This window comes from Camelus ferus, chromosome 31 (assembly GCF_009834535.1).
Source record: "Camelus ferus isolate YT-003-E chromosome 31, BCGSAC_Cfer_1.0, whole genome shotgun sequence".
In the NCBI taxonomy this organism is placed as follows: domain Eukaryota; kingdom Metazoa; phylum Chordata; class Mammalia; order Artiodactyla; family Camelidae; genus Camelus; species Camelus ferus.
Window position 1 is genome coordinate 4,388,946 of NC_045726.1, and position 25,910 is coordinate 4,414,855.

The 25,910-nt window shown below is 43.4% G+C and overlaps 1 protein-coding gene across 9 annotated transcripts in view; it reads right to left on the reverse strand.

The window, feature by feature from the left end:
• NEK1 (NIMA related kinase 1) overlaps positions 1-23,173 on the reverse strand; it is an 89,337-nt gene extending 66,164 nt beyond the window's left edge. For 7 of the 9 annotated variants that reach the window (XM_032470767.1, XM_032470765.1, XM_032470768.1 and 4 more), the window contains exons 1-11: positions 22,701-23,168; positions 17,455-17,599; positions 16,947-17,043; positions 14,348-14,445; positions 11,111-11,194; positions 8,927-8,994; positions 8,710-8,796; positions 8,134-8,188; positions 7,399-7,599; positions 3,226-3,286; positions 397-548 (exon numbers count right to left, since the gene is read on the reverse strand). In XM_032470767.1, coding sequence (XP_032326658.1) covers positions 397-548; positions 3,226-3,286; positions 7,399-7,599; positions 8,134-8,188; positions 8,710-8,796; positions 8,927-8,994; positions 11,111-11,194; positions 14,348-14,445; positions 16,947-17,043; positions 17,455-17,571 — 1,020 coding nt within the window. In that variant the 5' untranslated portion in view covers positions 17,572-17,599; positions 22,701-23,168. Of the gene's footprint in view, positions 1-396; positions 549-3,225; positions 3,287-7,398; positions 7,600-8,133; positions 8,189-8,709; positions 8,797-8,926; positions 8,995-11,110; positions 11,195-14,347; positions 14,446-16,946; positions 17,044-17,454; positions 17,600-22,700 lie in introns of all 9 variants that reach the window. The other 2 variants (XR_004316313.1, XM_032470760.1) reach the window with 2 other exon arrangements.
• Positions 23,174-25,910: the final 2,737 nt, after the last annotated feature.

The window sequence follows — 25,910 nt, forward strand, 5'->3', positions numbered from 1 at the left end:
GGAGGTGCTAGGGATTGAACCCAGGACCTTGTGCATGCTAAGCGTGCGGTCTACCACTGAGCTGTACCTCTCCCCTCTGCTTACTTTAGAAAACAACATGATTTATAATATAAACATAATTTCCTCTTCAGGAAATGCCACTAATTTATTTTAATAAATATATTATATAATTTGAGCACCAAATACTTCACTTAATGTATCTACTTAACATTTCTTTATGACTTCTGTCAGTCTCCTTCGTTTTAGAAAACTGGTAAAGCAGAGAACAGCAATGTTCTTTAATAACGTAATAAAACCAAGCCTGTGAGTTATCAAGATTACCTGAATTGAGCTGCAATAAAATAAGGCCAAATGGAATGTGTTACTAATACACAGACTGTGACATGATCACGATACCTGTTTATGTCTTTGGAGAGGTTTCTTCTCATGTAACTTTTTGTCTCCGTATTTCTTGTACGTTAAGGGCACTCCGTATTTCGCAGCAGGCTTAGTAATTTTCTGAGCAGACACAACAGAAGCCAAGCTCTGTCCTGAAGCTGGTCTCTTTGCTACATGAAAAGTTACAAGGAGTTGTTTTCAGAGTTCTAGATATTAAATCTTTCATTTAAAAACTCTTGAAATAGCACTTTTTCATGTTCACACTCACTGACAACATTTAATCTGAGACTTTTCGTTAAATACCGATCTCACTCCTCAGCACACAGATGCCGTCACTGTGACCGTTTTACACTAGAGCCACTTTGGGAAAGAAACAAAGTTGTCCTCCAAGATGCTGACATTTCTCATATAAAAAAGCACCTCCTGAACACTGACTGCAGTGATGGCTGCACAGATGTGCGAATACACTGAAAACACTGAACTGCAGACTTTAACTGGGTGAACTGAATGGGACGTGGTTTACATCTCAATCAAGCTGAGGAAAATAATGTTTAAGAAGGACATTCAATGTCTTAGAAATTACTTTCAAAATCAGAACATAAACTTCAGGAGCAACTGTTCCACATTAATTCCATCACCACGAGCACTTTAACACTGTCTTCATACACAGCCTGAGTGATGCCTGGACCTCAGACCTACCGAAGAACAAGGAAAAGCATCACCGTAGCTGAGGGTCCCCGAGATGAGGACAGTTAGACACTGCTGGTGGGGACGTGAACCGCTCAGACCTTCTGGAGAACAATCTACCTGAGGAACAGCGCTTATGAATGGATGTTAAAGAAATAATTGGAGAAACACAAAAACGTGCACAAGGACAAAGGCTGCAGCATCACGAGGTAAGCGCTCACTGAAGCCTAGACAAGGTTCAGTCCTAGACAATGACAAATTCAAGAAAAACACTTAGACTAAGTAATGGAAAAGAAATCTACACGTCACGTCCCTCAGACACCGAAGGAGGTCAAAGAGTCTCGCTGCACCAGCCCTCCGGAAGCCCCTTCCTCCCCCCTTCCTCCCTAACCCTGCCCTGCACTCAGCCCCATGTCCGCCCCCCCGCAGCCCAGCCCTCCGCGTCCGCCAGCTCCAGCTCGGGGCTGTGTCAGGGGCTAGGTCCACCTCATCTATGTCCACCGACAAGCACGCTTCCTCTTCCAGAGGGGAAGGGAGAAAAATGTAACTGGGAGTTCACAAGGAAGTACCACCATTAAACTCAGGCCTTCAAACAGTATCTAAGTGTATGAGAAAATGGTCCACACACAATACTGTGAATTACAAGACACAAACCTTTGTTTATAACACAACCCCAATTTTCAATCATTATGTATCTCACCACAGAAAAAAATACACCAAATATAACAGTGTGTGTTGAGATGAGGGTAATTTTCATCGTCTTCTCTATAATTTTTATAATGAACACATATGGTTCACGTAACTTAGTAGACTCTTATTAAAATAAAAATGGTATTAGCTTACAGACTCGTAACAAACGCGCATGGAAAATGAGACACAGGGTGTTAAAGTAACTTTTTTCAAACACATACTCCAACTGTATCCCGACAGGAACTAGGAAATGTGAGGAAAAGAATTCCCTTTGAGAATTCAACTGTAAGTTCAAACCAGAGGCTGGACGCACACTCACAATGTGGTAACCTGGCCACAGGCACAGCAGGTGTGCAGAACTGGGCAGGCGGCACAGAAGCGCAGACGTGAAAGTCCCAGGAGACCCGTCCACAGCCCCTTGCACTTGCCAGAAAGAGGGAGAATGACTCATCGGACTTCCGGGCATCTCCCAAGCTCAGAGGCCCGGCTGCCAGCAGGGAAGCTGGTTAGCAGAGGGGGTCGGAGCCCACGCATGCCACAGGCCTGAGCAGTGTCATTCCAGTGTCCACCCCGTGCCCCCCACTACACAGCAGCTCCCCGGCGTGGGAAGACAGTGCTGACACCGGGTCCTCCCAGTCTTTGTGACAAGGAGTCCTTGGATGAAAACCCGCTGCAGGTCTGTCTGGTGAATCCCGGTTAGGGCGAGCTGATCCCCCACGCCTGACCTCCGCACGCAGGGAGGGTGAGTCCAGGGGTCTTTAGAGGAGACAGAAGGCACGGCCACCGCACTCCCAGCTCATGTGGACTCGGTTTTATGACACAGCATTTATTTTCATTAATGTTCATACTCAAAATGGAGTAGGACACGCAAAGCATGATGTGTGACAAACAACACGATCTTCACATCTTAACTGCCACTCATTTTAAATCCACTCTGAAATCGTTCCATGTAGGAAAAAATAACTTCTCTCTCACAGAAAGGTACTTACGCACATGCACACAGTATATAACCACACACGCAATCATACAGATATTCTATTTACTGCTGGCCATAGTTGTAAGAAAGTCTATCCTTGCTAAGGTGGCCTAACTTCACAATGATCTACTCTAAAAATATTTTAGAATATTAAGTATTTCTCAAAGAAAATTATTTTACATAAAGATTTGCAATTAACCAGGGCATTTTATAACATTCTGTAACAATGTTCTCAGAATATCAGTTGAACATTTGAGTAAGACAGATTTCAAAATAGAATTCATTTAAATAAGGTAGACAATAAATGGAAATTCTGTTATTAATTGGAAGTGTTTTGTACTACTATAGATCAGAAAAAGCTTAAAGACACATTTCCTCTGGATTAGATTTATCCTGCAACTATCCCCACTGAGCACATCCACAAACACCTCTAGCATTATTAGTATATTGATTATCACAAACAGGTGAAAGGAGTCACATTAAATTTTACTTACCTGGTATAGGCTGTGCTCCAAACTTGGAAAATGTTTTTAGACAAAATTCTTCTGCAATAAGCTTAAATTGAAAGAGGACAAGAAAAGTTAGAAAAGATGTTAAATTTCCAAATTAAAAAAACCTAGTCAATCAGAATACCTTTTTCCTTTTCATTCATAATTATGCTGCCAAATGAACTGTACTAAAGCCCAGGTGGCCCATTATTAAATTCCTCCCACGCTAACTTCTTCCTAACCTTACCGACTTATCTTATTCTTTTTTTTATTGAAGTCTAGTCAGTTTACAACATCGTGCCAACTTCTCATGTCCAGCATTGTGTCTCAGTCATACATATATGTACACAGATTCCTTTTCATTTTCTTTTCCACTTATCAATTTATCCTTCTCATTTCTCTGGACACGCTGTCTCCTGGAGAGAACCGAATGCATCACACAGGCCCTGCACTGCTGCCTGGTCCGCGTCTCCGAGACTCACCGACACCGCCTGCACCGGGAACCACGGGTATCCATCCCTCTCATTTACCTCAAAACTGCTCAAGAATCACCTCTTACCCTGTCCTCCGATCCACCTTTCAGTCAGTTCAACTTTACTCTGAATCTCCTTAGCCTCTCCAATCTTACCAATGTGTAACTGTAAACATGTTGAACATTTGAATATTCTACACAACTTGCAAGTGACCTCTTTTTACTATTACTAAACCACTCTGCTACATATTTCCCAGCATTTATAAACATACTTTGAGAAGTAGAAATCATTAGTATTTCTTGCAAGCAATTTTCTCTGCCTACTCACTACATTTTTTCCCTTTAAATGTAAAACTACGTTAGCAACAAAGATCTCACTGTAAGCCTGCTTTTCCTTTTCCTGGGTGAGGAAGAGAAAGGTGAGTGAATGTTCCGTTTTTCAAGAGAACTGAGGCCCCCAATGGCTGTGGACCAAAAGCTCCAACAGGCAAGAAGCCCTGAGCTGACAGGGTCGCCTTTCCAACCCGGACCCCCCAAAGGGCAGTTCTCCGTCTCACACCAGCAGAATCAGCACCACCAGGAACTTTTAAACATGCAATCCCAGGCCCCAGCTCAGAATGACTGCACCAGAAAGAGTGGTGGGTTCACAACGTCCCCAGGCAACTGCCTGCAGCCAGAGTCGCAGAACCACCGCACGGAAGTGACCGTGTGCCTCACAGACAGTGCAGAGCAGCCGCATGAGAGTGTCCCTTCTCAACAGGTGCATCCCCCCTTCCTCATCATGGAAGAAAACGGGTGCTTGAAGGTGTAGCCTCGCCCTCAGATGAGTCATCGACCGTTTGAGTGTGAGCTGCCCTTCCCCCACGTGACTGCGAACATGACTGAGCCACGCACGCGGACTCCACGGCGACTCTGGACTCCCTGGGCTGTGCTTTCCAGCACCGCTGTCGTTACTAGACATTGCTGTCTGGATTAACATTTAAAATACATAAAATGTTAGATTCCGCTCTTCAGCTGCACTGTGAGCAATCACCCACCACCCGTGGCTGCGGCTGTGACGTTGGCCATGCAGACAGAAACCAGCCTCACCCCCACAGAATGTGCCAGTGGATGGCACCCATGTCCCTGACGGGTCAGACCCGTCCAGGAGGATGTTTCCAGGGTGTGCTGGATTGAGCACTAGGCCCCATTAATCTTGGCTGACAGCACTGAGAATTTAGGGACTAGAAAGGGAAAAACAGTACAGGATATTGTAGTGATGTGAAAACAATAGTTCACATGATGCAGTAAAAGTTCATAAACTGTTTCAAAGTTAAAGCCTTAGAAAAGGATCACCACCTTTCTCGCTCGACAAGTCGCAGCAGAAAAACAACCCGAACAAGAGAGATAGGCTCTCATGAAGGGTGAAATCTAAGCGGTGCATAAACAGAATGAGAGACTCTGTGTTTGCTGATCACGTATGTCAAACAGCCATAACCCGCCCTTTTTAATTTCCATGTTATAAGCTCTGTGGGTCTCAGGCTTGGGTGCTTTCTCCTGCTGCTGGCAAGCTGAATTCCAGGGCTTCGGCCATGACTACATGTCCTCACTGCTGGTATGAAGGCGGGGGGTGAGGGTGGGGGGAACCTCAGCAGGATTAAATGAAGCCATTCTTTCTTCCCAAGAAGTTGCCAACAAACAACAGTACGTGGCACCAAAAATCTGTCCGTGAAAATGTTACTTACAGAGAGTCTTATAAGGCACCCACATGTTGGAGACTTGCTACGTCATACACTAGCAGCCTTTCACCTCCCAATTTTAATTGGCTTCTTGCTTACTAACGTGTTCTCCTGGTGGTAACAGTTAAACCCACATCTCTGTTTCCTGAAAATTATTTGTTCACGTGGATTCCTGTCAAGCCAGAGGCTATATAACACTGCCCTCCCATCTCATGAACATATGAAATAAACCATGCTTTTGTAGATATCTGGCTTGTACGAGAGTTAACAGTGAGCACTTAGATTAACAAAGGCCGCACCAAGTCTGTAACATGATTCCACTTCTAGGTGATCACAGTTATCAGTAACTCTGCTCATTGATTTATATAGACTTTTGATAAACCCTGCCAAATTGAATTTCAATTCAACTCAACAAATATTTACGGTGCACCTACACACAAGTACCAGAGGGAAGACCACGAGCTGAGTCAACAATCTATCATGCGTACATGTAAGCGCCAACACAACGGGTTTCCCCTCGTTTTCTATCAGATGAAGTACAGCTGCCATCACATGAGCTGTAAAGGTCACACACCTGTGTCAGCACAACAGTGAGGGGTCGACAGTGCCTAGTACATGCTGGGGACCCTGAGCGCTTATTAAGTGCGAGACACTGAGCTCTCACATGCATTGACAGACACTTGATTCTCCTAACAACCTCACGATGTGGATATATTTATAAAAAAGAAAAGCGAGCACAGAAATGTTCAATAATCTTATAGTCAGAAACCCAAGAAGACAGAAGGGAGAAAGACGGACGCCAGGGGCGGTGGGGGAACGGGAGTCAGTGGTTAATGGGTAAGACGGAGGCGACGGTGGGGATGGCAGTCCAGCACCATGAATACATTCCATGGCACTGAACTGTACCCTCAAAACAAGTAACGATAATAAATTTTATGGTAAGTCTATTTCACCACAATAAAAAAATTGGAAAAGAAAACAGGAACCCAAGAGACAGAGGAATAATTTTGTGGTATCATGTTTCATATTAAGAAACATATACTTGGTCTTCATCCAGTTCCTGGCACATAGCCCCTAAGATTCTTGGAATTTCCTAAGTGGTAAGAGCAGAAAGGTATCTTTTGTTGTTCAAAACAAGCCCCTTTCAACCACACCTGAATTTACGTTAATGGCTGATGAGGGGACTTGTGGAAGCACGTGAGGATGGAGGGAAACGAACCCCCTGACGAGAGGGCTAAAACCCTCAATCCCACTCCCCCCCCACCCAGGAGAAGAAGGGGCCCGGGATTCATCACAAAGGGCCACTGATGTGACTGATCATGCCTATGTAATGGAGCCTCCATAAAAACCAAAAAGGACGGGGTTCAGAGAGCTTCCGTGCTGGGGAGCACATGAGGGGCAGACCCCAGTTTCACGGGGACAGAAGTCCTGCACTTGGGACCCTCCGGACCTCGCCACACGCACCGCTCCATCTGGTTGTTCATCTGTATCCCTTACCGTCTCCTTTGTAACAAACTGGTGAACGTAAGTCAAGGTTTTTCTGAGTTCTGTGAACTGCTCCAGCAAGCACAGTAATCGAACCAAAGGAAGGGACCCGGGGAACCTGTGATTTTATAAGCTGGTGGGTCAGAAGCACGGGTGGTAAGTGGAGTGGGGGCCATCTTGTGGGAGACCGTGGATCTGATGCAGTCTCCAGGCACAAGGGTCAGGCCTGAGGGGAATTCTGCAGGACACGCAGTACTGCTTGGTGTGAGGACACTGCCAGACACGGGGTGAGGAGAAGTGTGGGAAGTCAGGCATTAAGTGCTAAGAGGAAAAACAGGAGGAAAGCTTTCCCACCAACAGAGGCATGAGCGAAAGCCGACAGGAAGGGAGAGGAAGGGGACTCGGTGTGGTGGGGACAGCTCTGCTCCGGACAAAGGCACCAGGTCCCAGTAAGCACCAAAATCCTACTGCTCAGTGTCAGTCACGCGATGAAAACCTACCCACCTGAGGGGAGAGAAACTTCTCAATGCGTCTGGCTATAAAACCCTTCTCCAGGATGGAGTTGACGGACGGTCTGTCCCTCGGATTCCTTTTAAATAACTGAGAGAGCAAACTGCGGAGGTCGTGGGAATAATGCAGAGACACAGGCGGGAAAGACCCGGAAATTATCTTCAGCACCAGGTTCTTCATGCTGCCAGCTTCAAACTAAAACCCAGAAAACAAACGAACATGCATGAAAACACCGGTATCGAAAATGGGCGCCACAACAACGAGAGACAGTTCTTCTCCTGTCGACAAAGAGCAGAAACACAGTCCTCTTCCCAGCGTTCGAACCAGCATACGCTCTCCAGAGTAAGGTCCACTTGGCTTCTGGTAATAACACTCCAAAGGAGAGCCCAAGCCTTATCAGTGGGAACACACACTTCAGGATTAAACATGACATAAACTCTAATTAAAGTGGGGGGGTGGTTTAAAATCTAAAGAAGATTTCATTTTGAAGGTAAAATCAAGCTGTTGACAACTCAGCTAAAGTACACTGTCAATGTGTTCTCAATACACACATTAAGAAAACAAAATATGCTATAAATTAGGCATTGGTGATTACAGCAAGTCTAAAAGAGTTCTGTTAAATGCTGAATTCTCCTAGCAGTTAAAATACATTGATTTTTTTTAAAAAATAGAGATACTATAGATACTTTTTCATGTAACTTTAGAAATATTTGAGAAACCCTCACTTACTGCGTGTTTAAGTGTGCACATCTCGTAAAGGACGCACCCCAGAGCCCAGACGTCACTAGGAAAGAGAAGAACGAGAGACCTTCTCTCAGCATCAGAATTTACTTAGTATGTTCTTCATTTAAAGGAAACAAAAGAAGGGGCTCTGAAGTTACTTTCCCTCTCTCTGAGTTTGTTTCCTCGTAAGGAAAGGAGGACCGATTAATGCCTACAACTCACAAGGTTACTGTGAAGACAAAAAGAGTTAATACACAAAAAGCATTTTAAACAGTGTTCAATAAATATTAATGACTATAATTCAACAAGAAGCGACTATCACAAAGAGAAAGACACAGAACGCACTCTATTTCTCATTGTAATTTAAATAATAAAATGATTCTCTCTATAATTTCTTCAGTAAGACAGTGAAATAGCTTCTTTACAATTTCCCTCATTATGTATAGAAAAAGTGTATCTGTGTATATATATATGTTTACGCATGTGTATTATTGATTTTAGAATATTCTGAAAGTTAAAAAATACAGTGTAACAGAAAGATGTAAAGGAAATACATCAAGTAATGAATATCATTTTAAATACCTTTTATTATTATAAGGTTTGTTTTCACAGATCTCAGGTGACAAGTAGTACGGGGTCCCTATGCAAGTTCGAGCCAGCTCCACAGTGCTAGAACACAAAGAGAAAAGTGGAGAAGCTTGAGACACTTGAAGATGTCATAATTATCACCAGTCTATCAGCATGGATTAAAATCTCACTGAAGACATTACATCAAATCAAAGTTTAAAACTGATGTTACCTGTTAAGAACTCGAGCGATTCCAAAATCTCCAAGTTGTATCGTCCCATCTTTGGTTAAAAATATATTCTATAAAAGAGACAGAAAAAAACCCAGAAATATTGCTATAGTCCAGTTCTGAGTTGATGACTTCTGTCATAAAAATGAATCCAGTTAAAAAATAAAGCTGGGATAACTGGATCTCCACATGCTAAAGAATGAACGTAGACCGCTATCACACACCATATGCAAAAATTAACTCAAATCCATTCCAGACCTAAATACAAGAACCATAAGACTCCTATGGGATTGCAGTGAACCTTCAAGCCACTGGCTTACATGATGATTTCTTAGATATGACACCAAAAGCACAAGCAAAAAAAGAAAATATAGGTAAGCTGGACTCCATCAAAATTAAAAACTTTTGTGCAAAGGACACCATCAAGAAAGTGAGTATGTAACCCACAGGATCGGGGGAAATGTTTGCAAACCATGTATCTGACAGAGAATCTGTATCTAGAATAAAGACCTCTTACAACTCAGCAACAACCAAGTAAGTTGTTTTACATCAGGCAGTCACCAGCCACGTGACCCCACTTATAAAGAGCGTCCAGAAGAGGCACATCCACAGACAGAAAGTGTGCTCCTGGTTTCCAGGATCCATCATCCAACAGTGCAGCCAGGAGCTCGCTGGGCAGCACGAGCTGACCCCCACTGTCAGCCAGGAGGTCTGAGTCAAGCACACACTCGCAGCCACAGGTGGCCAAGGCAGGGCTGAGTGGAAGGCGCTAGAAAGGTCTGAAATGGGAGTCGCAGCAGAGGTCGGGAGACAGCATATTCACTTCTTCCTCTTCCTCCTGGGGATACCTGGGTACAGAAGAAGAGGCCTACAGAGGCAGGAAGACAGACACACGGCCTCAACACCAGGAGACAACGCCCCTGCACCCCAACTCTGGGGACTGAGAGCCCCAGCCAGGCAGCCGTGAAAGAAATCCTGATGCAAAGATGTGTGAGCCGTGGAGACAAAACCTAATACACACGAAGAAATCTAACACAAAGAAAAACCACCAACAAAACAATCAGAACAAGAATTCACTCCAGAATTAATCTTACACAACAAAAACTTTGAAGTAAATATATTTTGACAATAGCAAAGAAATAAATGAGGAAATAAATATGCATTTGAGAAGAACAAGACATTATGAAACAAAAACCAACTACAGGAAGAACAGGTACGTATGAAAAGCCATTTAGACATCTTGGAGAGACAGACACAGTCATTACGATAAAAAGGGAAAGAGATGAGACAAGCACTGGTTTACACAAAGTGAGAAAGGGGCTTCGCTGACTCGAAGGAGGCTGAAAAATTCATGTTGAATACAACTTGAGAGAAACAGAGATAAAATGCAGAAGAACAAGTAAGATGCTTGAAGGGACAGATTAAAAGGCTCCAACATCTGTCTAGAAAAAAACCCAGGAGATGACAGTGAAAGTAGCCACAGAGAAATACTGCCTGAAAAAACACCGCTAAACATTGTCCAGAACAATTCTAAAGGAAATACACATTCTCAAAAGTGCACAGGAAGCGGGGTACAGCTCAGAGGAAAAGTCCATGCTTAGCATGCACGAGGTCATGGGTTCAATCCCTAATATCTCCATTAAATAAAAAGTAAATAAATAAACCTAATTACCTCCACCCCCACCCCAAAAGTACACAGCATAAGGAATAAAAACGGAGCCTCACCGGTGCGCAAATTTCTGCGAAATTTCAGAACAATGGGGACAGAGAGGATATCCTAAAGTCAGCCAGAGACAAGAAACAAGGGCAAGAAACTGTAAATTCCTACACAGCAACACGAGAAGCCGAAAGACAAAAGAGCAACATCTTCAAAATTCTGTAGGAAAGTAACTGCCAAACTGGAAGTTTATATCCAAATTATCACTAAGGTAAGAGAATAAAGTCGTCTTCAAATACACAATCTCTCAAAAAATACACCTTCCACACAATCGTATTTTTGGATTTCTCCATCCTAACAAGAAAGTAAACCAAGAAAGAGGAGGCTGCCTGTGAGGAGGATTCCTGGGTTACAGCGAAGGGGGCAGTGACGGGGAGACAGTCTGACCCCGACGGCATGAAACCCACACGGTCTGGCCCAAGACAACGCCCACGCCCACCTAGAAGGTGTTAGTGACAGAATCAACATACCTGTGATTTGATGTCTCGATGAAGAATTTTTCTATCATGTACATGCTTCAGGGCCAAACATATCTGTACAAACCAGTCCAAAATCTAGGGGGGTGAAAAATCAGATCTGTGATTTTTTTTTTAAATTTACACTTCACAGTAGTCTTCCCTTGATCATTAAAAGGATTCAGGAATATCTGGGACGAGGGGAACTAAATCCTTAAAATAATTAGGCTATAATTTTTAATTTCATGGTAATTGATGTGACCAACATTAAGTAGACATTCAGGCCAACTGACGTACACGCTGTGTGCAGCGCCCGTTCTAAGTCTAAACGGAGGATGCTGCTACTGAAGGATCCCTACAGCCCAGAATGCACATGGAAAGAAGTTTCCCGAGAAGAGTGGAAAATGGAAATACTTCATGTTTTAGGAGAGCATGATGATGAGGGACTGTCCTTTGCTGTTAAGTGTAACTTTTTTCTATATAACTAGAAACCATGAGAGGAGAAAGTCAGGCTGGAAATCTGGGCGACATCTCTGGCTTTCTTCTCTCCCCACACTCATCACACATAAACACACACTTGGGAGCTGGCCACTTGAAAGTAAAAGGGCTGAACTGCTACCTCACTCCTAACACCAAAACAATTCCAAGCAGACGGCATTTGTAAGCATGAAAACATTAAACTGCAAAATGAGGGAAGAAAACAGGGCAATTTTCTATAGTCTTCGGTTGAAGCAGGACTTTCAAAACATCATATGAAACCCACAAGTCACAAAAAAAGTTGACTATATAAATTATAAAACATCTGGATGAAAAAACATATAAATAGGTTTAGTGATTATTTGAGAAAATACCTGCAACAAAACTGACAGATTGTTAGTTCTCTAATACACAACAGCTCTTCAAAATCACCGAGCAAAACACTGGCAGCCAAATACGAGGCGGACAAGACGGGCAAGGTAAGTGACGGAGGAAATGGAAGCCGATAAACACATAAACCACACACAACTCTCCCCCTAAATCAAAAAACAGCAATTAAAACAAGATATCACCTGACAGAACAGAAGTTATAAACAGTGCTGGTCAGTGAGGAAGCAGGTCTCTGCACACCCTGCTTGTGAGAAAGCTGACCACAGCCACTTGGCAAAGAATATAGAAATGTTCCCTTCACCGGCCATCTGAAAGAGCAACTGCAGTTCCAAATTCATCCTGCAGACAAACGTCACAAACACAAACGGAGACGTGCAGGGATGTCTAGCCCAGCACTGCTCACCCATCTAAACCTACACACCTAGACGTCCATCTGGGGGCCTGGTCAGAGGTCACCGTTGGCATCACTGGAATACTGTGCAGCCGCTGGGGAGGATGAAGGACCTTGCTGTGTGTACACACTGAAGGGAAAGAAAGGCCCAGAACAGCATGCACGGCTCACTCCTTTTTTGAAGTATGCTCATGTCCATCACACACCTGAACTCTCCGTGACTGTCTATGACTGTGAGGCATGTGCAGGGGGACACACAGCACAGTGACCTGTCAGCAGCAGTGTCTTCGTCAGGGAAGTGGATTTTCAGAAGAATGAAAGTAACCAGTTTTACTTTTTACTCTTCTCTAGCTACTATTTTTTTAAAGAACAAATATTATATTAAAGTAACCTAAAATTAATTTTTAAATTAGTTAAAAAAAACAAACCTCTGAGTTCAGTTTGGGAGGTATTTACTGAGGACTACACAAATGTTTAAGCTCCTTTCCATATTCCTGTAAGGCATTTTAAGTAAAAAAATGATTTTCTGATTCTGAGCTCATGCGGTGGTAGGAATATACTTTTAGACAAATACCTATAATAAAATGCACCCGTCTTCTAACAGCACGTACACTGAGAGCAAGTAATTCCACCAGGGAGGGGTCAGGAAAAGGGCAAAGAGAATGACAACCATGCTCAGGTGCGTCTTACTGCACGCAGTCTACCTGTAATAACACATATGACTGAAACACTGTGCTGTAAGCCAGAAACTGACACAACATGGTAAACTGACTATACTTCAATAAAAAAAAAAAAGATAGAGCAAGGTATGTATATGACCCCATGTGTGACTGTGTCTCGCATACACACTTACACATGAAATATGAACAAGGAAGTCTGAGAGACACCAAAACCAAGTCAGAGGTAACCCCCAGGATGGAGCAGTGGGAGAAGACGACTTTCCACCCCCGAACTTCTGACTAACTTTACAATTTAAGTCTGCAAAAAGAAAAATCTTATAAAAAGAAAATCTTATAACCTTTGGGGTTAGATAGAAGCAGGTTCAAACACCAACTGTGATTTGGGGCAAGCTACTTCACCTTGGGTTTCTTATCTATTAAGCAGAGGAAACCACAGCCTGCTAGTTCAGGGGGGTCACAGAATTAAACGGGACAAGGACGACACTTCCAGCACAGTGTGCCCTCCCTTCCCCTACGCAGGAGCAAGCAAGCAAAATTAAGAGTGGGTGGTATGAGAGACACAACAGGAGTTCAGAGAAGGAAAAGATCACAGAAGATCATGGGCCTATGGGAAGTATAAAGAAAAGGTTAAGACTTGAGCTGAGCTTTTAAAAAAAAAAAAGGCAGAATATTAGTAACAGAAAGTTGGGCTGGGAGGGAGGCATTACCGAAATTAAATAAATAATCAGAATACATACAAAGGAAGAAGAAAGAGAGGTGTAAACGTTCCCCAGTGCAGACCATAAAATGCACGCGCGATAAATATCCTTTAAGTCAATGAAAAAGGTGCACATTAGGGAACAGAAAACAACCAGGCTGTGTAAGTAGAATGGGCTCATATTTTAGAGATCCCTGAAATCAAAACGGAGATTAGATCTAATGCAGTTGCCAGTGCGAGGCTTCCAGGACTGGAGTTACCTGGCAAAGCCACATTTCAGAAAGATACGGTCCAGCAGCAGTGGCCAGACTGACAGGGTACAAAATAATCAATCAGTTACAAGTCACCTACTTAAATATGTATTTATTTACACACGTACATACACACACAGGACACAACATCTATTACACACATAACAATATTATCACAGACGGGACATGAGATGGGAACCGAACCAAGCAGAGGTAACTAAAACAGAAATGTGACTACGATACTGGACTATGCCACCAAACGACCACGCCTAGTCCTCACAGTTAGCACTTGTAGCTACAAATAAACACGTATATAAACAAACAAATGCTGAATTACTTCTCAATACCCCCTACATGCTGACTCACCTGATCCTCTTGAAACAAAACACCTTTCTGGGCATTTATTCGTCTAAACAGGTCCCCTCCTTCACAGTAGTCCATCACTATGTAAAGAGAGCCGTTTTCTACAAAACATAAACATTACATTTCTTTTTTAAAAACATGGATCAATAACAGATGTACACTACCATCATAAGACAGGTAAACCACAAGGATTTACTGTACAGCACAGGGAACGACATTCACCATCATGTAATAAACTGTACACAAGAATCATGTTTTTCCACCCATTTGTCAGAGGTGGGTGACATTGGCTGCCAGCTGGCTGGCCGTGACTGTGCAGCTTTGCTGCATCCACTCAACGACCTGCTCAACAAACACAATAAGAGGCGCTGCGCTGAGCTCTGAGGATGCGGCAGTGAGGTGGCGTCCCTGCGGTCCGGGGGCGCTCCAGCTTTCCTCCTGCTGAGCACTGTCTATCACCGTGACACCTCGGTCCAAAGGACAAAGGACTTCCTGATCTTCCGGCGGCAGACGGGACTAGAAGAGTACTGCTAACCCTTGCCCCCACCCTCGCTCTCACGCAGGAATGACACAGCGCTGCCACCCCCGGGTAAGGCAGAGGGGCCAACCCTGCTGCTGACAACTCAGAGAACAGCCGCCCAGCATTCACCGCTCCTGCTGCCTTGTGCTGACGGCCTGACGCCCCGCAGGACTCACGTCCTACGTCTCGTGCTCGTCTTGCTGCTCGCAGTGTCACAGGTACCTTGGACATACTCCTTCTGATGTGCCAGGGGCTGGGAACCTGTGTGACTGAGCTAAGAATCCAGATACTCTTCATAACTGATATGAAAAGGTGATCCAAATACACACGTGAGAAATCACTATGTGAAAAAAACAAAAACCAGAAAACCGTACAATCCACTACTTGTGAAAATATACGTAGGGTGCTGCCACAAGAAACAAAAAGCAAACAATTACGTACAGTTGCTGTTATTTCTGTGTGCTTACTAGTGCTTGGAATTTTTCTGGAAGGAAACACAAGACAGCACAAGCAGGGGTGACCTCCAGGAGAGAAAAACAGGTGGCTCACGGCAGAAAGAGCGGGCGAATGTTTATACTGTCATGTAACCTTTGGATTCTGTACCGTATACACGTATCAAAAACTAAATAAAACTATCAAAAGATTTCTTTAAAGGTGAGTGTGTGTCTGTGTGAGAGACACAGAGACAGGAGACAGAGAAGGTTAAACAGGCCCTGGGAAAGGGACAGGGAGTGATCCTGACATGAAATGAGCTCTGAATGTTTTCTGATGCTTAAAGCACTCATCATTTATTTGGGGATAAATAACTAGTAAAAATGTAAGGTTAACAGGAAAGTCTTTTCTCCGTGAGGGAAGTACTCATCTGTCTTGTATTCCTTCAATCATTCAAACAGCTGAGGGCCAACTACGTCCCAGGTGCTGTGCACGAGAGGCTAAGGGACACCAGAACATAAGACACCACCCCTGTCCCCAGTGGGCCCATAGGGTATTAAGGAAACACCCTCCAAAAAAACCAAAACAACTACCACCTAGAAACTGCTCAAAACTGAAGCAAAAAGCCTGCCAGGCAAGTGACAACATCTCGGTGCCTGTTAGAAAACGACCGAAGAGGTGACCGGAGGCCACGAGCCAGGGCCAGGTAGAGCCGGCTGACTAACCCTGCAACCCTGACACGTCTCTCCTTTCGCCGCCTCTCACCTTAAAAGCTGAAAAAATGCCAGATGAAGAAAGATAAAGGAATTCAAGGTCCTGGGGAGGACGAGATGGTGAACGCTGCACTTCTTCACATGAGGTATGAAGCCTCATTCCACTGTCACCATAAAGCAAGCAAGCACACCAAGGACTTTACGACACAGCTGCTAACTCACCTCTGTTTTAACAGGTACCAAGTTTATTCAGGCACAGGGGTACCTTACAGACACTGAAACTGGTGATGTGACCTGGAAACACTCATTTAAACTGTCTTCTACTTTCAATCTAGTTATCTTTTAGTTTTGTAATTAACAGGGATTTATGATAATCACGGGGATGACTTCAGCAGGACATCAATAAACCACCCTGACCTGCCTTTGGAGCTGCTGTCTTACCTTAGTTCCCCTCAGTTACCAAATATGACAGTGTGTGATTCCAAAACAGCAACGCTTTGTAACGTCTTAAGGACCTGAGAAGACTCTCCACGTACCTCAGCATTATAGTAATGAGGTACACGGAAGAACACCACCCAGCAGGGCACCTTCTAACGACTAGGATGGCTCTCAGTGGCAGCGGTGGCAGCACGTAAAAGGAGTTTAGTTTAAAAGTTGTAAACGACTGTTCTTGCTTTGTCCAAATTCCCGCACTCACCACACTGGCTCTTTTTAAGCAACCCTAGCGCCAGTGAGCCCTGTGAAGCCATGCAGGGACAGTGTGCTGTCAGTGTTACCCAAGGATCAGCTGACACTCACACGCACAGGTGTGAAACCAGCAATGATGTACTTTTCTTCCTGAGACTAAGTCACAAAATGATTCCTTGAAAGGAAAGTATACAGCAGCGGTCACATGGCTTAGGAGACCTTCTGAGCCCTCCCGCCAAACTGATCTGACCTTCGAAGGACTCCCTGTACTGGACGATGTTCGGATGCTTCATGTTCGCCAGCACTGCAACCTCTCTCCTCGATTCTTCCCTTTCCTTGTTGGACATCTGACACAGGAGGGAAGAGGAAACAGTCAGTGGAACCATCTACATGCAACCTGAAAGTCCCTTAAAAAGAGAGTGGTTAAAAATGCTACCAACAAAGCAGAGTGCAAATACTAAAACACAGCCAGAAGTCGAACAGAAGAGTTGAATCCACTGGACATTTTAAGGTGTTCAAACTAGATTAAGGTTCAGAACAGCAGGTGCTGCATCTCTTTTAAACACAAACACAGTGCACATCACAGGAAACAACCCGAAAGGACTTACAGGCTACTCCGAAACAGCATGTCTCCCCGCAACCACGACAGTCCTTCACTTCAGGTTATGTACTGCCATGTATTTTTTTCAGAGTCTCTAACAATGAGCTCTTTTGTAGCCAGGTTTCTACTAGAAAAACCAAACGGAAAACATACTTACCCTTGAGATGTTGATTTCTTTGATAACATACTGCCTGCCGTCTTCTGTGGATTTAACAAGGATGGCTTTTCCGAAGGAGCCTTCTCCAATCTTCTGTACTCTGACGTACTTCTCCATGGTTCCTCTAAGGCATCTTAATGACGTGCTAGACATCACACACACACGAAAAAGAGTAACAGTGAATAGTGATTAAAACATGTCATCCATAACAATTATAATGGTTAATTCAAATTCTAATTCCTTAGCAATTTGGTTACTCAAAAAAAAAAGATACATAAAATCTTTACTGAAAGTTAAAAAAGTTTTATCTCAATTTTATTCATGCAACCTAGAAATACGTAAAAAGAGAAAAAAGTGACATTTCAATTTTATCAATTTTATAGGAATACCCTGGAAAGTCAAACACCTAATGTACATGGAGAAAGCAGCAAAACTTTTCCCACATGAGCTAATTAGCTAGATTACTTTATTATCTCCCCTAAGAATACAAGCTTAATAAGAATATTTCCCAAAGTTATGTAACTAATCCCCTCTTACTAGACATTTCAGGTTTACAGTGCTTGCTATCATAAAAGGACTTCAGATGAAATTTTTATGTACTTATTACAAAGATTTCCTTGGGATAAACTCCGAATTCAAATAACAGACATGTTACAGTTTCCAACCATACTGCTTACCTGTCTTACAGAAATATTTTCTAACTTGCATTTTGACCAGCAGTGAACAAAAAGTGCCTGCTCCATGTACTCCTTTCACACTGGTTATTATTTATTACATCTTTGCGAAGCAATAAAGGGTAACAGTTAAAGCACTAAACCCTTTGAGTCAGGGAGCCTGGGTTTAAATCCTGGCTTTGACACTTATTTCTTACGTGACCTTGGACAGTCACTTCTCTATAAGCAGCTCAGTCTGTTCACCTGAGTGATGTGAGCAACAACAGCACCAACTTCCAGAAGCACTGGAGGGCTGGTCAACGTCAGCACGGCACTGAGCACAGCCCTGGTGCACGGGAGCCCTGTGTCACCGTCTGCTGTTACTGTTACTCACCGCCTTTGACAGGGGAAAGAGAGGCTCCTTTTTATGTAAAGCTGTTTTGCTTACCAATGAACTTGACAACTTCTTCTACATTTATTAAACATTTATATTTCTTCTCTGTTGAACTATTTATTCAGGTTTTTTGTCCTTTTCCTACTGGGATAGTCTACTTTTTATTAGTTTGCAAAAAGGCTTCTTCTTTAATGAAAATATTAGCCCTTTTCCATCATAAATTTTTTTTGCTTATATGCCATTTGCCTTTCAATTTTATTTAAATATAAGTTTATTTTGATATGAACAACTTATTAATTTTTCAGACAAACACACACACACACACTGGAATATTACTCAGCCACAAAAAGAATGAGATTTTGCTATCTGCAACAACATGGATAGATCTACAGAGAAAGACAAATGGTGTATGACTTCACCTATCCATGGAATCTGAAAAAAAACGAAGAAACATAACAAAATCTGAAGAAAAAAAAAACAAATGAAGAAACATAATAAAAGACACAGAGAATAAACTGGTGTCTGCCAGAGGGGTGGGGGTGGGGGAGATGAATGAATTAAGTTAGGGAGATCAGGAGGTACAAACTTCCAGCTATAAAATAAATAAGTCATGAGGATGTAACGTGAAACACACGGAATACAGTCAACAGCACTGTAAGACCTCTGTGTGCTGACAGGTGGTAACTAGACTTGTCATGGTGATCATTTTGTAATGTATAAAAATATCGAATCACTGTGTTGTGCACCTGGAACTAATACAGTAAGTCAGCTTTCCTTCAATAAAACAATAAATAAAATACAAATAAATAACGTGAAAACTATGAATTCACCTAACTTGCTCTTCCCTATTTCCATCCCACAGCAACCAGACGGCCTATGCACGATCCCCTTTTAAAAGGAGAAAATGGGCTTATCGTGAAGACGATATTAGATTTCTGAGTTTACCATGTCTCTCATTGTAAATTAACAAATCCATGTTCTGTTTTCATCCATTAACAGTAAGTTTAATTTTATTTGGCCTCTGAAAAATGATTCAGTCTCCTTAAATGATGAATTCATATCCTGGGCCTGTGGGACTAAAGGCCCGAACTCTGCCCGTGGTAAAATCACAGGATAAAGAGGCTTCACAGAAGTTTGTGGGAAAGAGCCTTCTTCTGCCTTCGGAAACTTTTCTCTTTCAAAATTTCTATAAAAAAGTCAAAGCTTTTATCAACTTTAAGAGAAACCAAAAATTAACTATTACAATAGCACTGCAGCATCACTAGTGAGTGAAAGAAAAGTCATTCCAAACATACTCTCAAGCCCACGCTTGGTCAAATGACATAATACAACAGCTATCTGGGTACCAGCCAGAATTTAATGATATCTCCAGGACAAAATACATTACTATGCTACTTGGAAAAAGTATAAACTTATCTGAGAAAACTAAATGTCAAAAACCAAATTACATTAAGTAATAACCATATAATGTGATTATTTCACAACCATCATTTTTCTGTGATGTTTGCCAAGAAAGAAAAACAAAAGTAGTCCATTTGCCCCTTCTTCCAAATTTAGTTGCCAATTCCTTTTGAGGGACCCCATAACAAGACAGAGGCCCTACACCGAGTTCTAACGTCTACGCGTTACTAGTAGTGTGTTCCATCACCTCAGGGAAGTGGGCGAGGATCCACTACCCCTGTAGTGAAAAAAGATGACCCTAATTGTCACCAAATAATGCCCAGTGCAGACACCTTTCTGAACAATCAAAGACATGTGGCAGGTGAGTTTCAGAGCAACCGACAATCCCTCCTTTTCTGCAGAGTCTGCACCAGACTAGCACAGGACACCAAGAGGAAGAGAAGGGGAAAACATGAGAAGACAGATTACTTTCGGGGTCTCGCGGCATCTCTAACTAGGAAGGAACTTACTTCCTAGGCATGAGACTTCTCCACTCAATTACAATCCTAGATTTTTGGACCAAATGAAATAAAAGGTAACAACAAAATGCACTAAAGGCTTACACATCCAAAATCATCATAACATGTAACTGAAGACACACGTGCATGCTGTTCTAATTTCATTACTGTAAGAAACCCCAATTATAAATGAATGTCCTTTCCACACTTCTGCTTCTAACACCAGAGGAAATCACTATACCAGCCTGACAGCATCTTAAGGTCTCTAACAATTTCCAAATGCACGAAAATGATACCTATACAGAGTTATCCTCTGTGGCACTGTTTGAAATGGCAAAACTTAAATATCCACAAACAAGTCAAAGAGAAAGAAGCAACATTCACATTGCTTAATGTGGGTTAATTCCTAAGCATCAGAATTAAAAAAAGACATACTATTATTTGTGTATTAAAAGGAAATACATTCGTCTATACTCAAACCTACCTTCACTTACGTGTGCACACATGTATGTAACCCTTACACTTACACAAACACATGCAATTGCCTGTGCACGTGAGCCGTACCCCTGCAGGGATACACAACAAACTGGTAAAACTGGCTGCCTTCAGGGAAGAGAACTGCATGGTCAAGAAGATTTTTCAATCTTTTGTGCCTTCTGAATTGTAAACAATATGAATGTATTACCTATTCAAAGCAATAAAATTTAAATTTAAAAACAATAAACGCTGATAGAAAGAAGCAGGAAAGACACTAGCTACATCAATTCCTCTGTTAAAATTCTTGGACAGTCCCCCATTTCCAAACTTCTAATGCTGACATTCAAAATTTTTCTGTACAGCATCATTCTTTTCAAGTATGTCAACTATGTTCCAGAAAAGAGGTCTTAGCCTCTAGTCAAGTTAGATATCCTTCCTCACATTTTACTAAGACTGTCTTTAAGCCACAAATAAACAATGTTTGACATAATAAAATTCTGTGCACCATGTATGAAAAATGTCGGAGGATATGGATGAAAAACGTAACCTCACCAATCTGGGACGTGAGGCCTCCTCAGCTGTGTATGCTATCTGACGGACAAGCAAGCTGTCCTGAAGGGAAACGCTGGTAAAGAACAGATTTCAAAAAGTCCTTGTGGTACTGCCTGCAACTACAGCCCACACGTACAGATCCCCCAAAACAACAAATACCATTTTGGATTGTGGGAGAGAGTCAACTTATCTCCTCAGTGAGGAAAGTTACTGCCTTATTTCTCATAGTTTGAGAAAGTGAAAACAGGCTTCCTGTTAGACTTTTTTTCCAAAATATTTGATTTTCTTCTCTGTAAGTCTGTTCCTCTCTGTCAGACTATTCAGACAACAACTAACAGCTTCCCTAGTGGAAAGTATCAACGTGTAAATAGTTTACGTTCACGAAATGGTGTCATGTCATGACTCAGATTAGAAGGTAGAAGGTTAGACAGGGTAAAATGCACTTGGAACACAATGTCAATGCATTATTAAAATGACCTCAAAAGAACTCCTGTGGCCAAGTTCCATCATCTTTTCTAAACTCCTAATGGTGGCTCCTGATGTGCAAAAACCTGTTTTCCCACAAAATAGGCTCCTTATCTTTCACCGAGAACAATGGGCAATCTAAAACCAAACAGCTCTGTGGGTCCTCTAATATCAGACGGATCTAAAGTAAAAACAAAGAAAGACTCCTCCTTTGGCTCTCCTCCAACCTCTCTACAGTCCTGCTGCATCACAAGAAAGGCTGTCAATAGTACATAGTGGGTATCACTTTTCATCCTTCATAATTATTTCTGATGCAACTTTCCACGGCAATAAAAAATATTCTTCTTGGGGGTGGATCTTACATTTGAGAATAAAAATTAGGCCTGTATTTAAAAAAAGAGTTACGATGAACTCCAAAAGTAGAACTTTTCATGCCTTACTTACAGAAACTATTTCAAATTATGAAAACTGGAATGTAAGGTTACAGCTGCTATTCATTTTCTAACTAAAACGTGTATGCAATTTAAGATAGGAGACTTACAATGCATAAGCAATGTAAACGACTTCTTAGCCACAGTAACATTTCTAATGTTATTTTAATTTCTTTTGCTACAGCTTTTTAAAGAACATCCAAGAGCAGCTCAGTAATACATACTATTTCTTAGAAGCAACATTTTAATTTAATGAGATGCGTGCACTTAGGGTGAGGATCTCTGCAACCTCTACGTAAGGAAGTCTAGGCAAGGTCCCCGCACCTCCAGAATGACTTCACTGTTCGGCACATCACCGCCTCCCCGGCGCACCCACCTCAGAGACCCAGGGCGTCGGCCGAGTAACGGCGGCGGTCGGGAAGCACCGTCGGGAAGCCGTCCCCCCGAACTCAGAGAGGCAGGGGCCCCCTCCCGCGCTCTGAGCAACTCATCCTGAAGGAGAAGCCAGGTCGGCCGGCCTCCGGCTGCGGTCCGAGCCGCCCGCCAACGCCCCGGGGGACCGGTGCGCGCCGCCGGACGAAACAAACCGGCTTCCGAGCCCCTGGCAACGCGGCGAGGGGAGTGCCCGGGCGCCGCCCCCCAACTTCTCAGAGGCGGCGGCCGACAGCCCCACGGGGCGGGCGCACGGGGACTGGGCGCTACCTGCCGGTTTGTCCCCCCGCCTCGCCACGCCGTGGGGCGCTGGGTCCCGGGCGACGCGGGGAAGCACGCTGAGGTCCTGGCTCCGGACTCCACAGCAGGCGCCCCAAACCTGGAGCCAGTGCAGAGGGCGGGGCGTCCCGGGCGCGGGCGTGTGACGTCAGCGCGCGGAAGCCGGCGCGGAGAGGGGGCGGCCGGGAAAGAGCGGCGGGGCGGGGCCGAGAGGGGGCGCGGTCGGGGGCCGGGGCGGGGCTCTGCAGGTGCCGGAGGCTGCGGGGGCAGCGGAGGAGAAAAGGAGCCTGGAGCGTGAAGCTGCAGTAGTGAGGCCGCCCCAGGGGCCGGAACTCACTGACACAAGGTGGATTATTGGAGTAGAGAATGTGATAAATTCGCCCCTCACATACTGCACAGAGAAACGGGCTTAAAAAAAAAAAATCCTTGAGGGCTATTACTTAGGGATGCCACATTTTAAAAACTAGTTTTACGTTAAAAAGCAAGACTTTCTCTAGTGTATCTTGGATGATTAAAGCAAGAAACTATTTTTGTCTTGAATTTTTTTAAACGTATGACGTGGTTTTCTGTATCTTTACATCCGATGGCTGTGTGCATTACTTGCCGGTATATGTTGAGGTTTGGTGGTCTAAGAATCTTTCCTCACTGCAGAACTTTGAAAGATAGAAACAGACTTTACAGTAATAAGGGATTAAGTGCGGTGTCGTCCTGAGTAGCCCTCTGGCTAAAGTGCCTCCCCTAGAGTGACCCCGAGATCCTGGAGAATCCCAACGTGAAGCTGGAGGAGGGTGGTGGGTGAATCCACCTGTTATTCTGCAGGTCGCACCTGTTGTATGTGTTGACTGTAGCCTGGTGGAGACACCACAGGTTTTGCCAGAGACACCGATGTAAATGGTTCTGACCTTTGCTTCAGATAAATCCGCTCCCTTCTCCCTCATGCCCTTCCACAACACAGCAACCCCTAAGACCTCTCTGGGTTCTCCTGCCAGCCTTTGCTGTAGTCGTGCTTAAAAGAAATATTTTATTGCTAGCGTGGAAACTGAACGGTTTTGGCTTCTTTGCCAGAAGATGGCACTGCAAGTCATCCAACCTGGCAGGCAGGGAAATTGGTGTATCTCCTCCCCTCAGTCTTGGTGCAAAAGACTTGTTTTCCTCATTTTCTGACTTCTAGGCTAACCTCCTGTGACCCTCTCCCACCCACAGTGTGTCAGTAGGAATTCTGGTGTCTGAATGCACAATAACTCTAGTTCTACACACACCCCTTTGTACAGCAAAGCAATGTGTAAACATTGCCAACTGCTAATCTAAGTAAAATCTTTTTTGCTGCTTTCATGAAGAATGATTAGTCAGATACTTCTTCTAGGCTCCTGCCATAAAGTGTTGGTGGGAACATAAACTGCTACAGTCTTTGCAGAAGGCATGTTAGCAATATGCACATCCTTGACAGCAATTTCACTTCTAAGACAAGTGGGCAAAGATGTGTATACAGGGTAACCATCGTTGTTTATAACCAGAAAAAGTGCAACTATCTAAGAATAAGAAATTGACTGAATACAATATAGCCTAACAATAGAGTATTCTGGAAACATTAAAAATGGTCATTGGGGCGTATTTATTGACATAGAAAGAAAGGTGCCCTTGATACATTGTTGAGTAAGTAAGGCAGGTTACTCTAACTGTAACAGAGCAAAGGTATCCTGTGCCTGAGGCACAGAAAGCCAAACTCTGACAGCGAGAGTTTGCAGCAAAGTTTATTGCAGGGCTCCAAGCAAAGGAGTGGGAGATAAGCCCCAGATCCACTCTCCTGGGGTCTTTGAGTTAGGGTCTTTTTTTTTTTTTAAGGGTAAGAACAAAGAGGCTGGTGTTGATCATCATCTTGTGACATTTCTTAATCATGTTTTTGGGAGTCAGGATGTCCCTGGTTTATGATTCTCCAGCCAGATGGTCCATAACTGGAGGGTCTATGAGCTCATCTTGCCCTGGAGAAACAACTTGAGTTTGTACATTAACAATGACATCCATAATGACAATTTTAGTACTCTTAACAGTGTCATTGACAACAACAGTGTCAGTCATCTGACCCTGGCTGACTAGTGCTCATTTAGGACAGAACTGAGGTCAGAGGGGACAAGAAAGGGGATAAAGTTTTAGCTAGAGATTAATTGTAAACTAGATAAGGGAACTTGTTTTTAGGGGGACTTGGTTCCATAATCTGAGTTAAAAGGATTACCTGATTATTTTTCTTTCTGGTTTATATATTTCTATAATATGGTTTTCTTTTTACAAGAATGTGTTTGGATTTCTTTAATTCTTTTTATTTAAACAATTTATTGGATTTTTCTTTCAAACAACAAAAAATGTTTTTTTCCTTGCAACAACCCAATTACACAAGCATACAAAGATTCTTAGGCCCACAGTCTGCCTCCAGAACTCACCCTGTGCTCACTCCAATCCAACTATCGTACTCAGAGAAGAAAGGGACACTCTCACCACTGTGGAAGGTGGCTGTGGGTTGAGAACCGTGACCCCATCTTCCTTCCTCTACATTGGGCACTGGAACACCTACAGCTGTCCTCGCGCCTAGCCCATAGCAGCTTTGGGAGCAAGTAAGTTGGTTCTTCAGTTTGGTCCACAGAGGAAGAGGAGTTAATGGATTATACTCGGAGACTTGTCTTCACCTGATTTAGAAGAGATTTTGGACTCTGAGCTGATGAAATTTAGATTTAGAGGAGGTTCTGGACTTCAAGCTCATAATATATTAGGATGAGACCCTTGGGAACGCTGGGAAGGGTGACTGTTTTATCCGTGAATCATTAGGGGCTGGGCAGGGCGGGGTGGGGGGGGCAGAATTCTGACATGGCCCCAAGACTCCCAG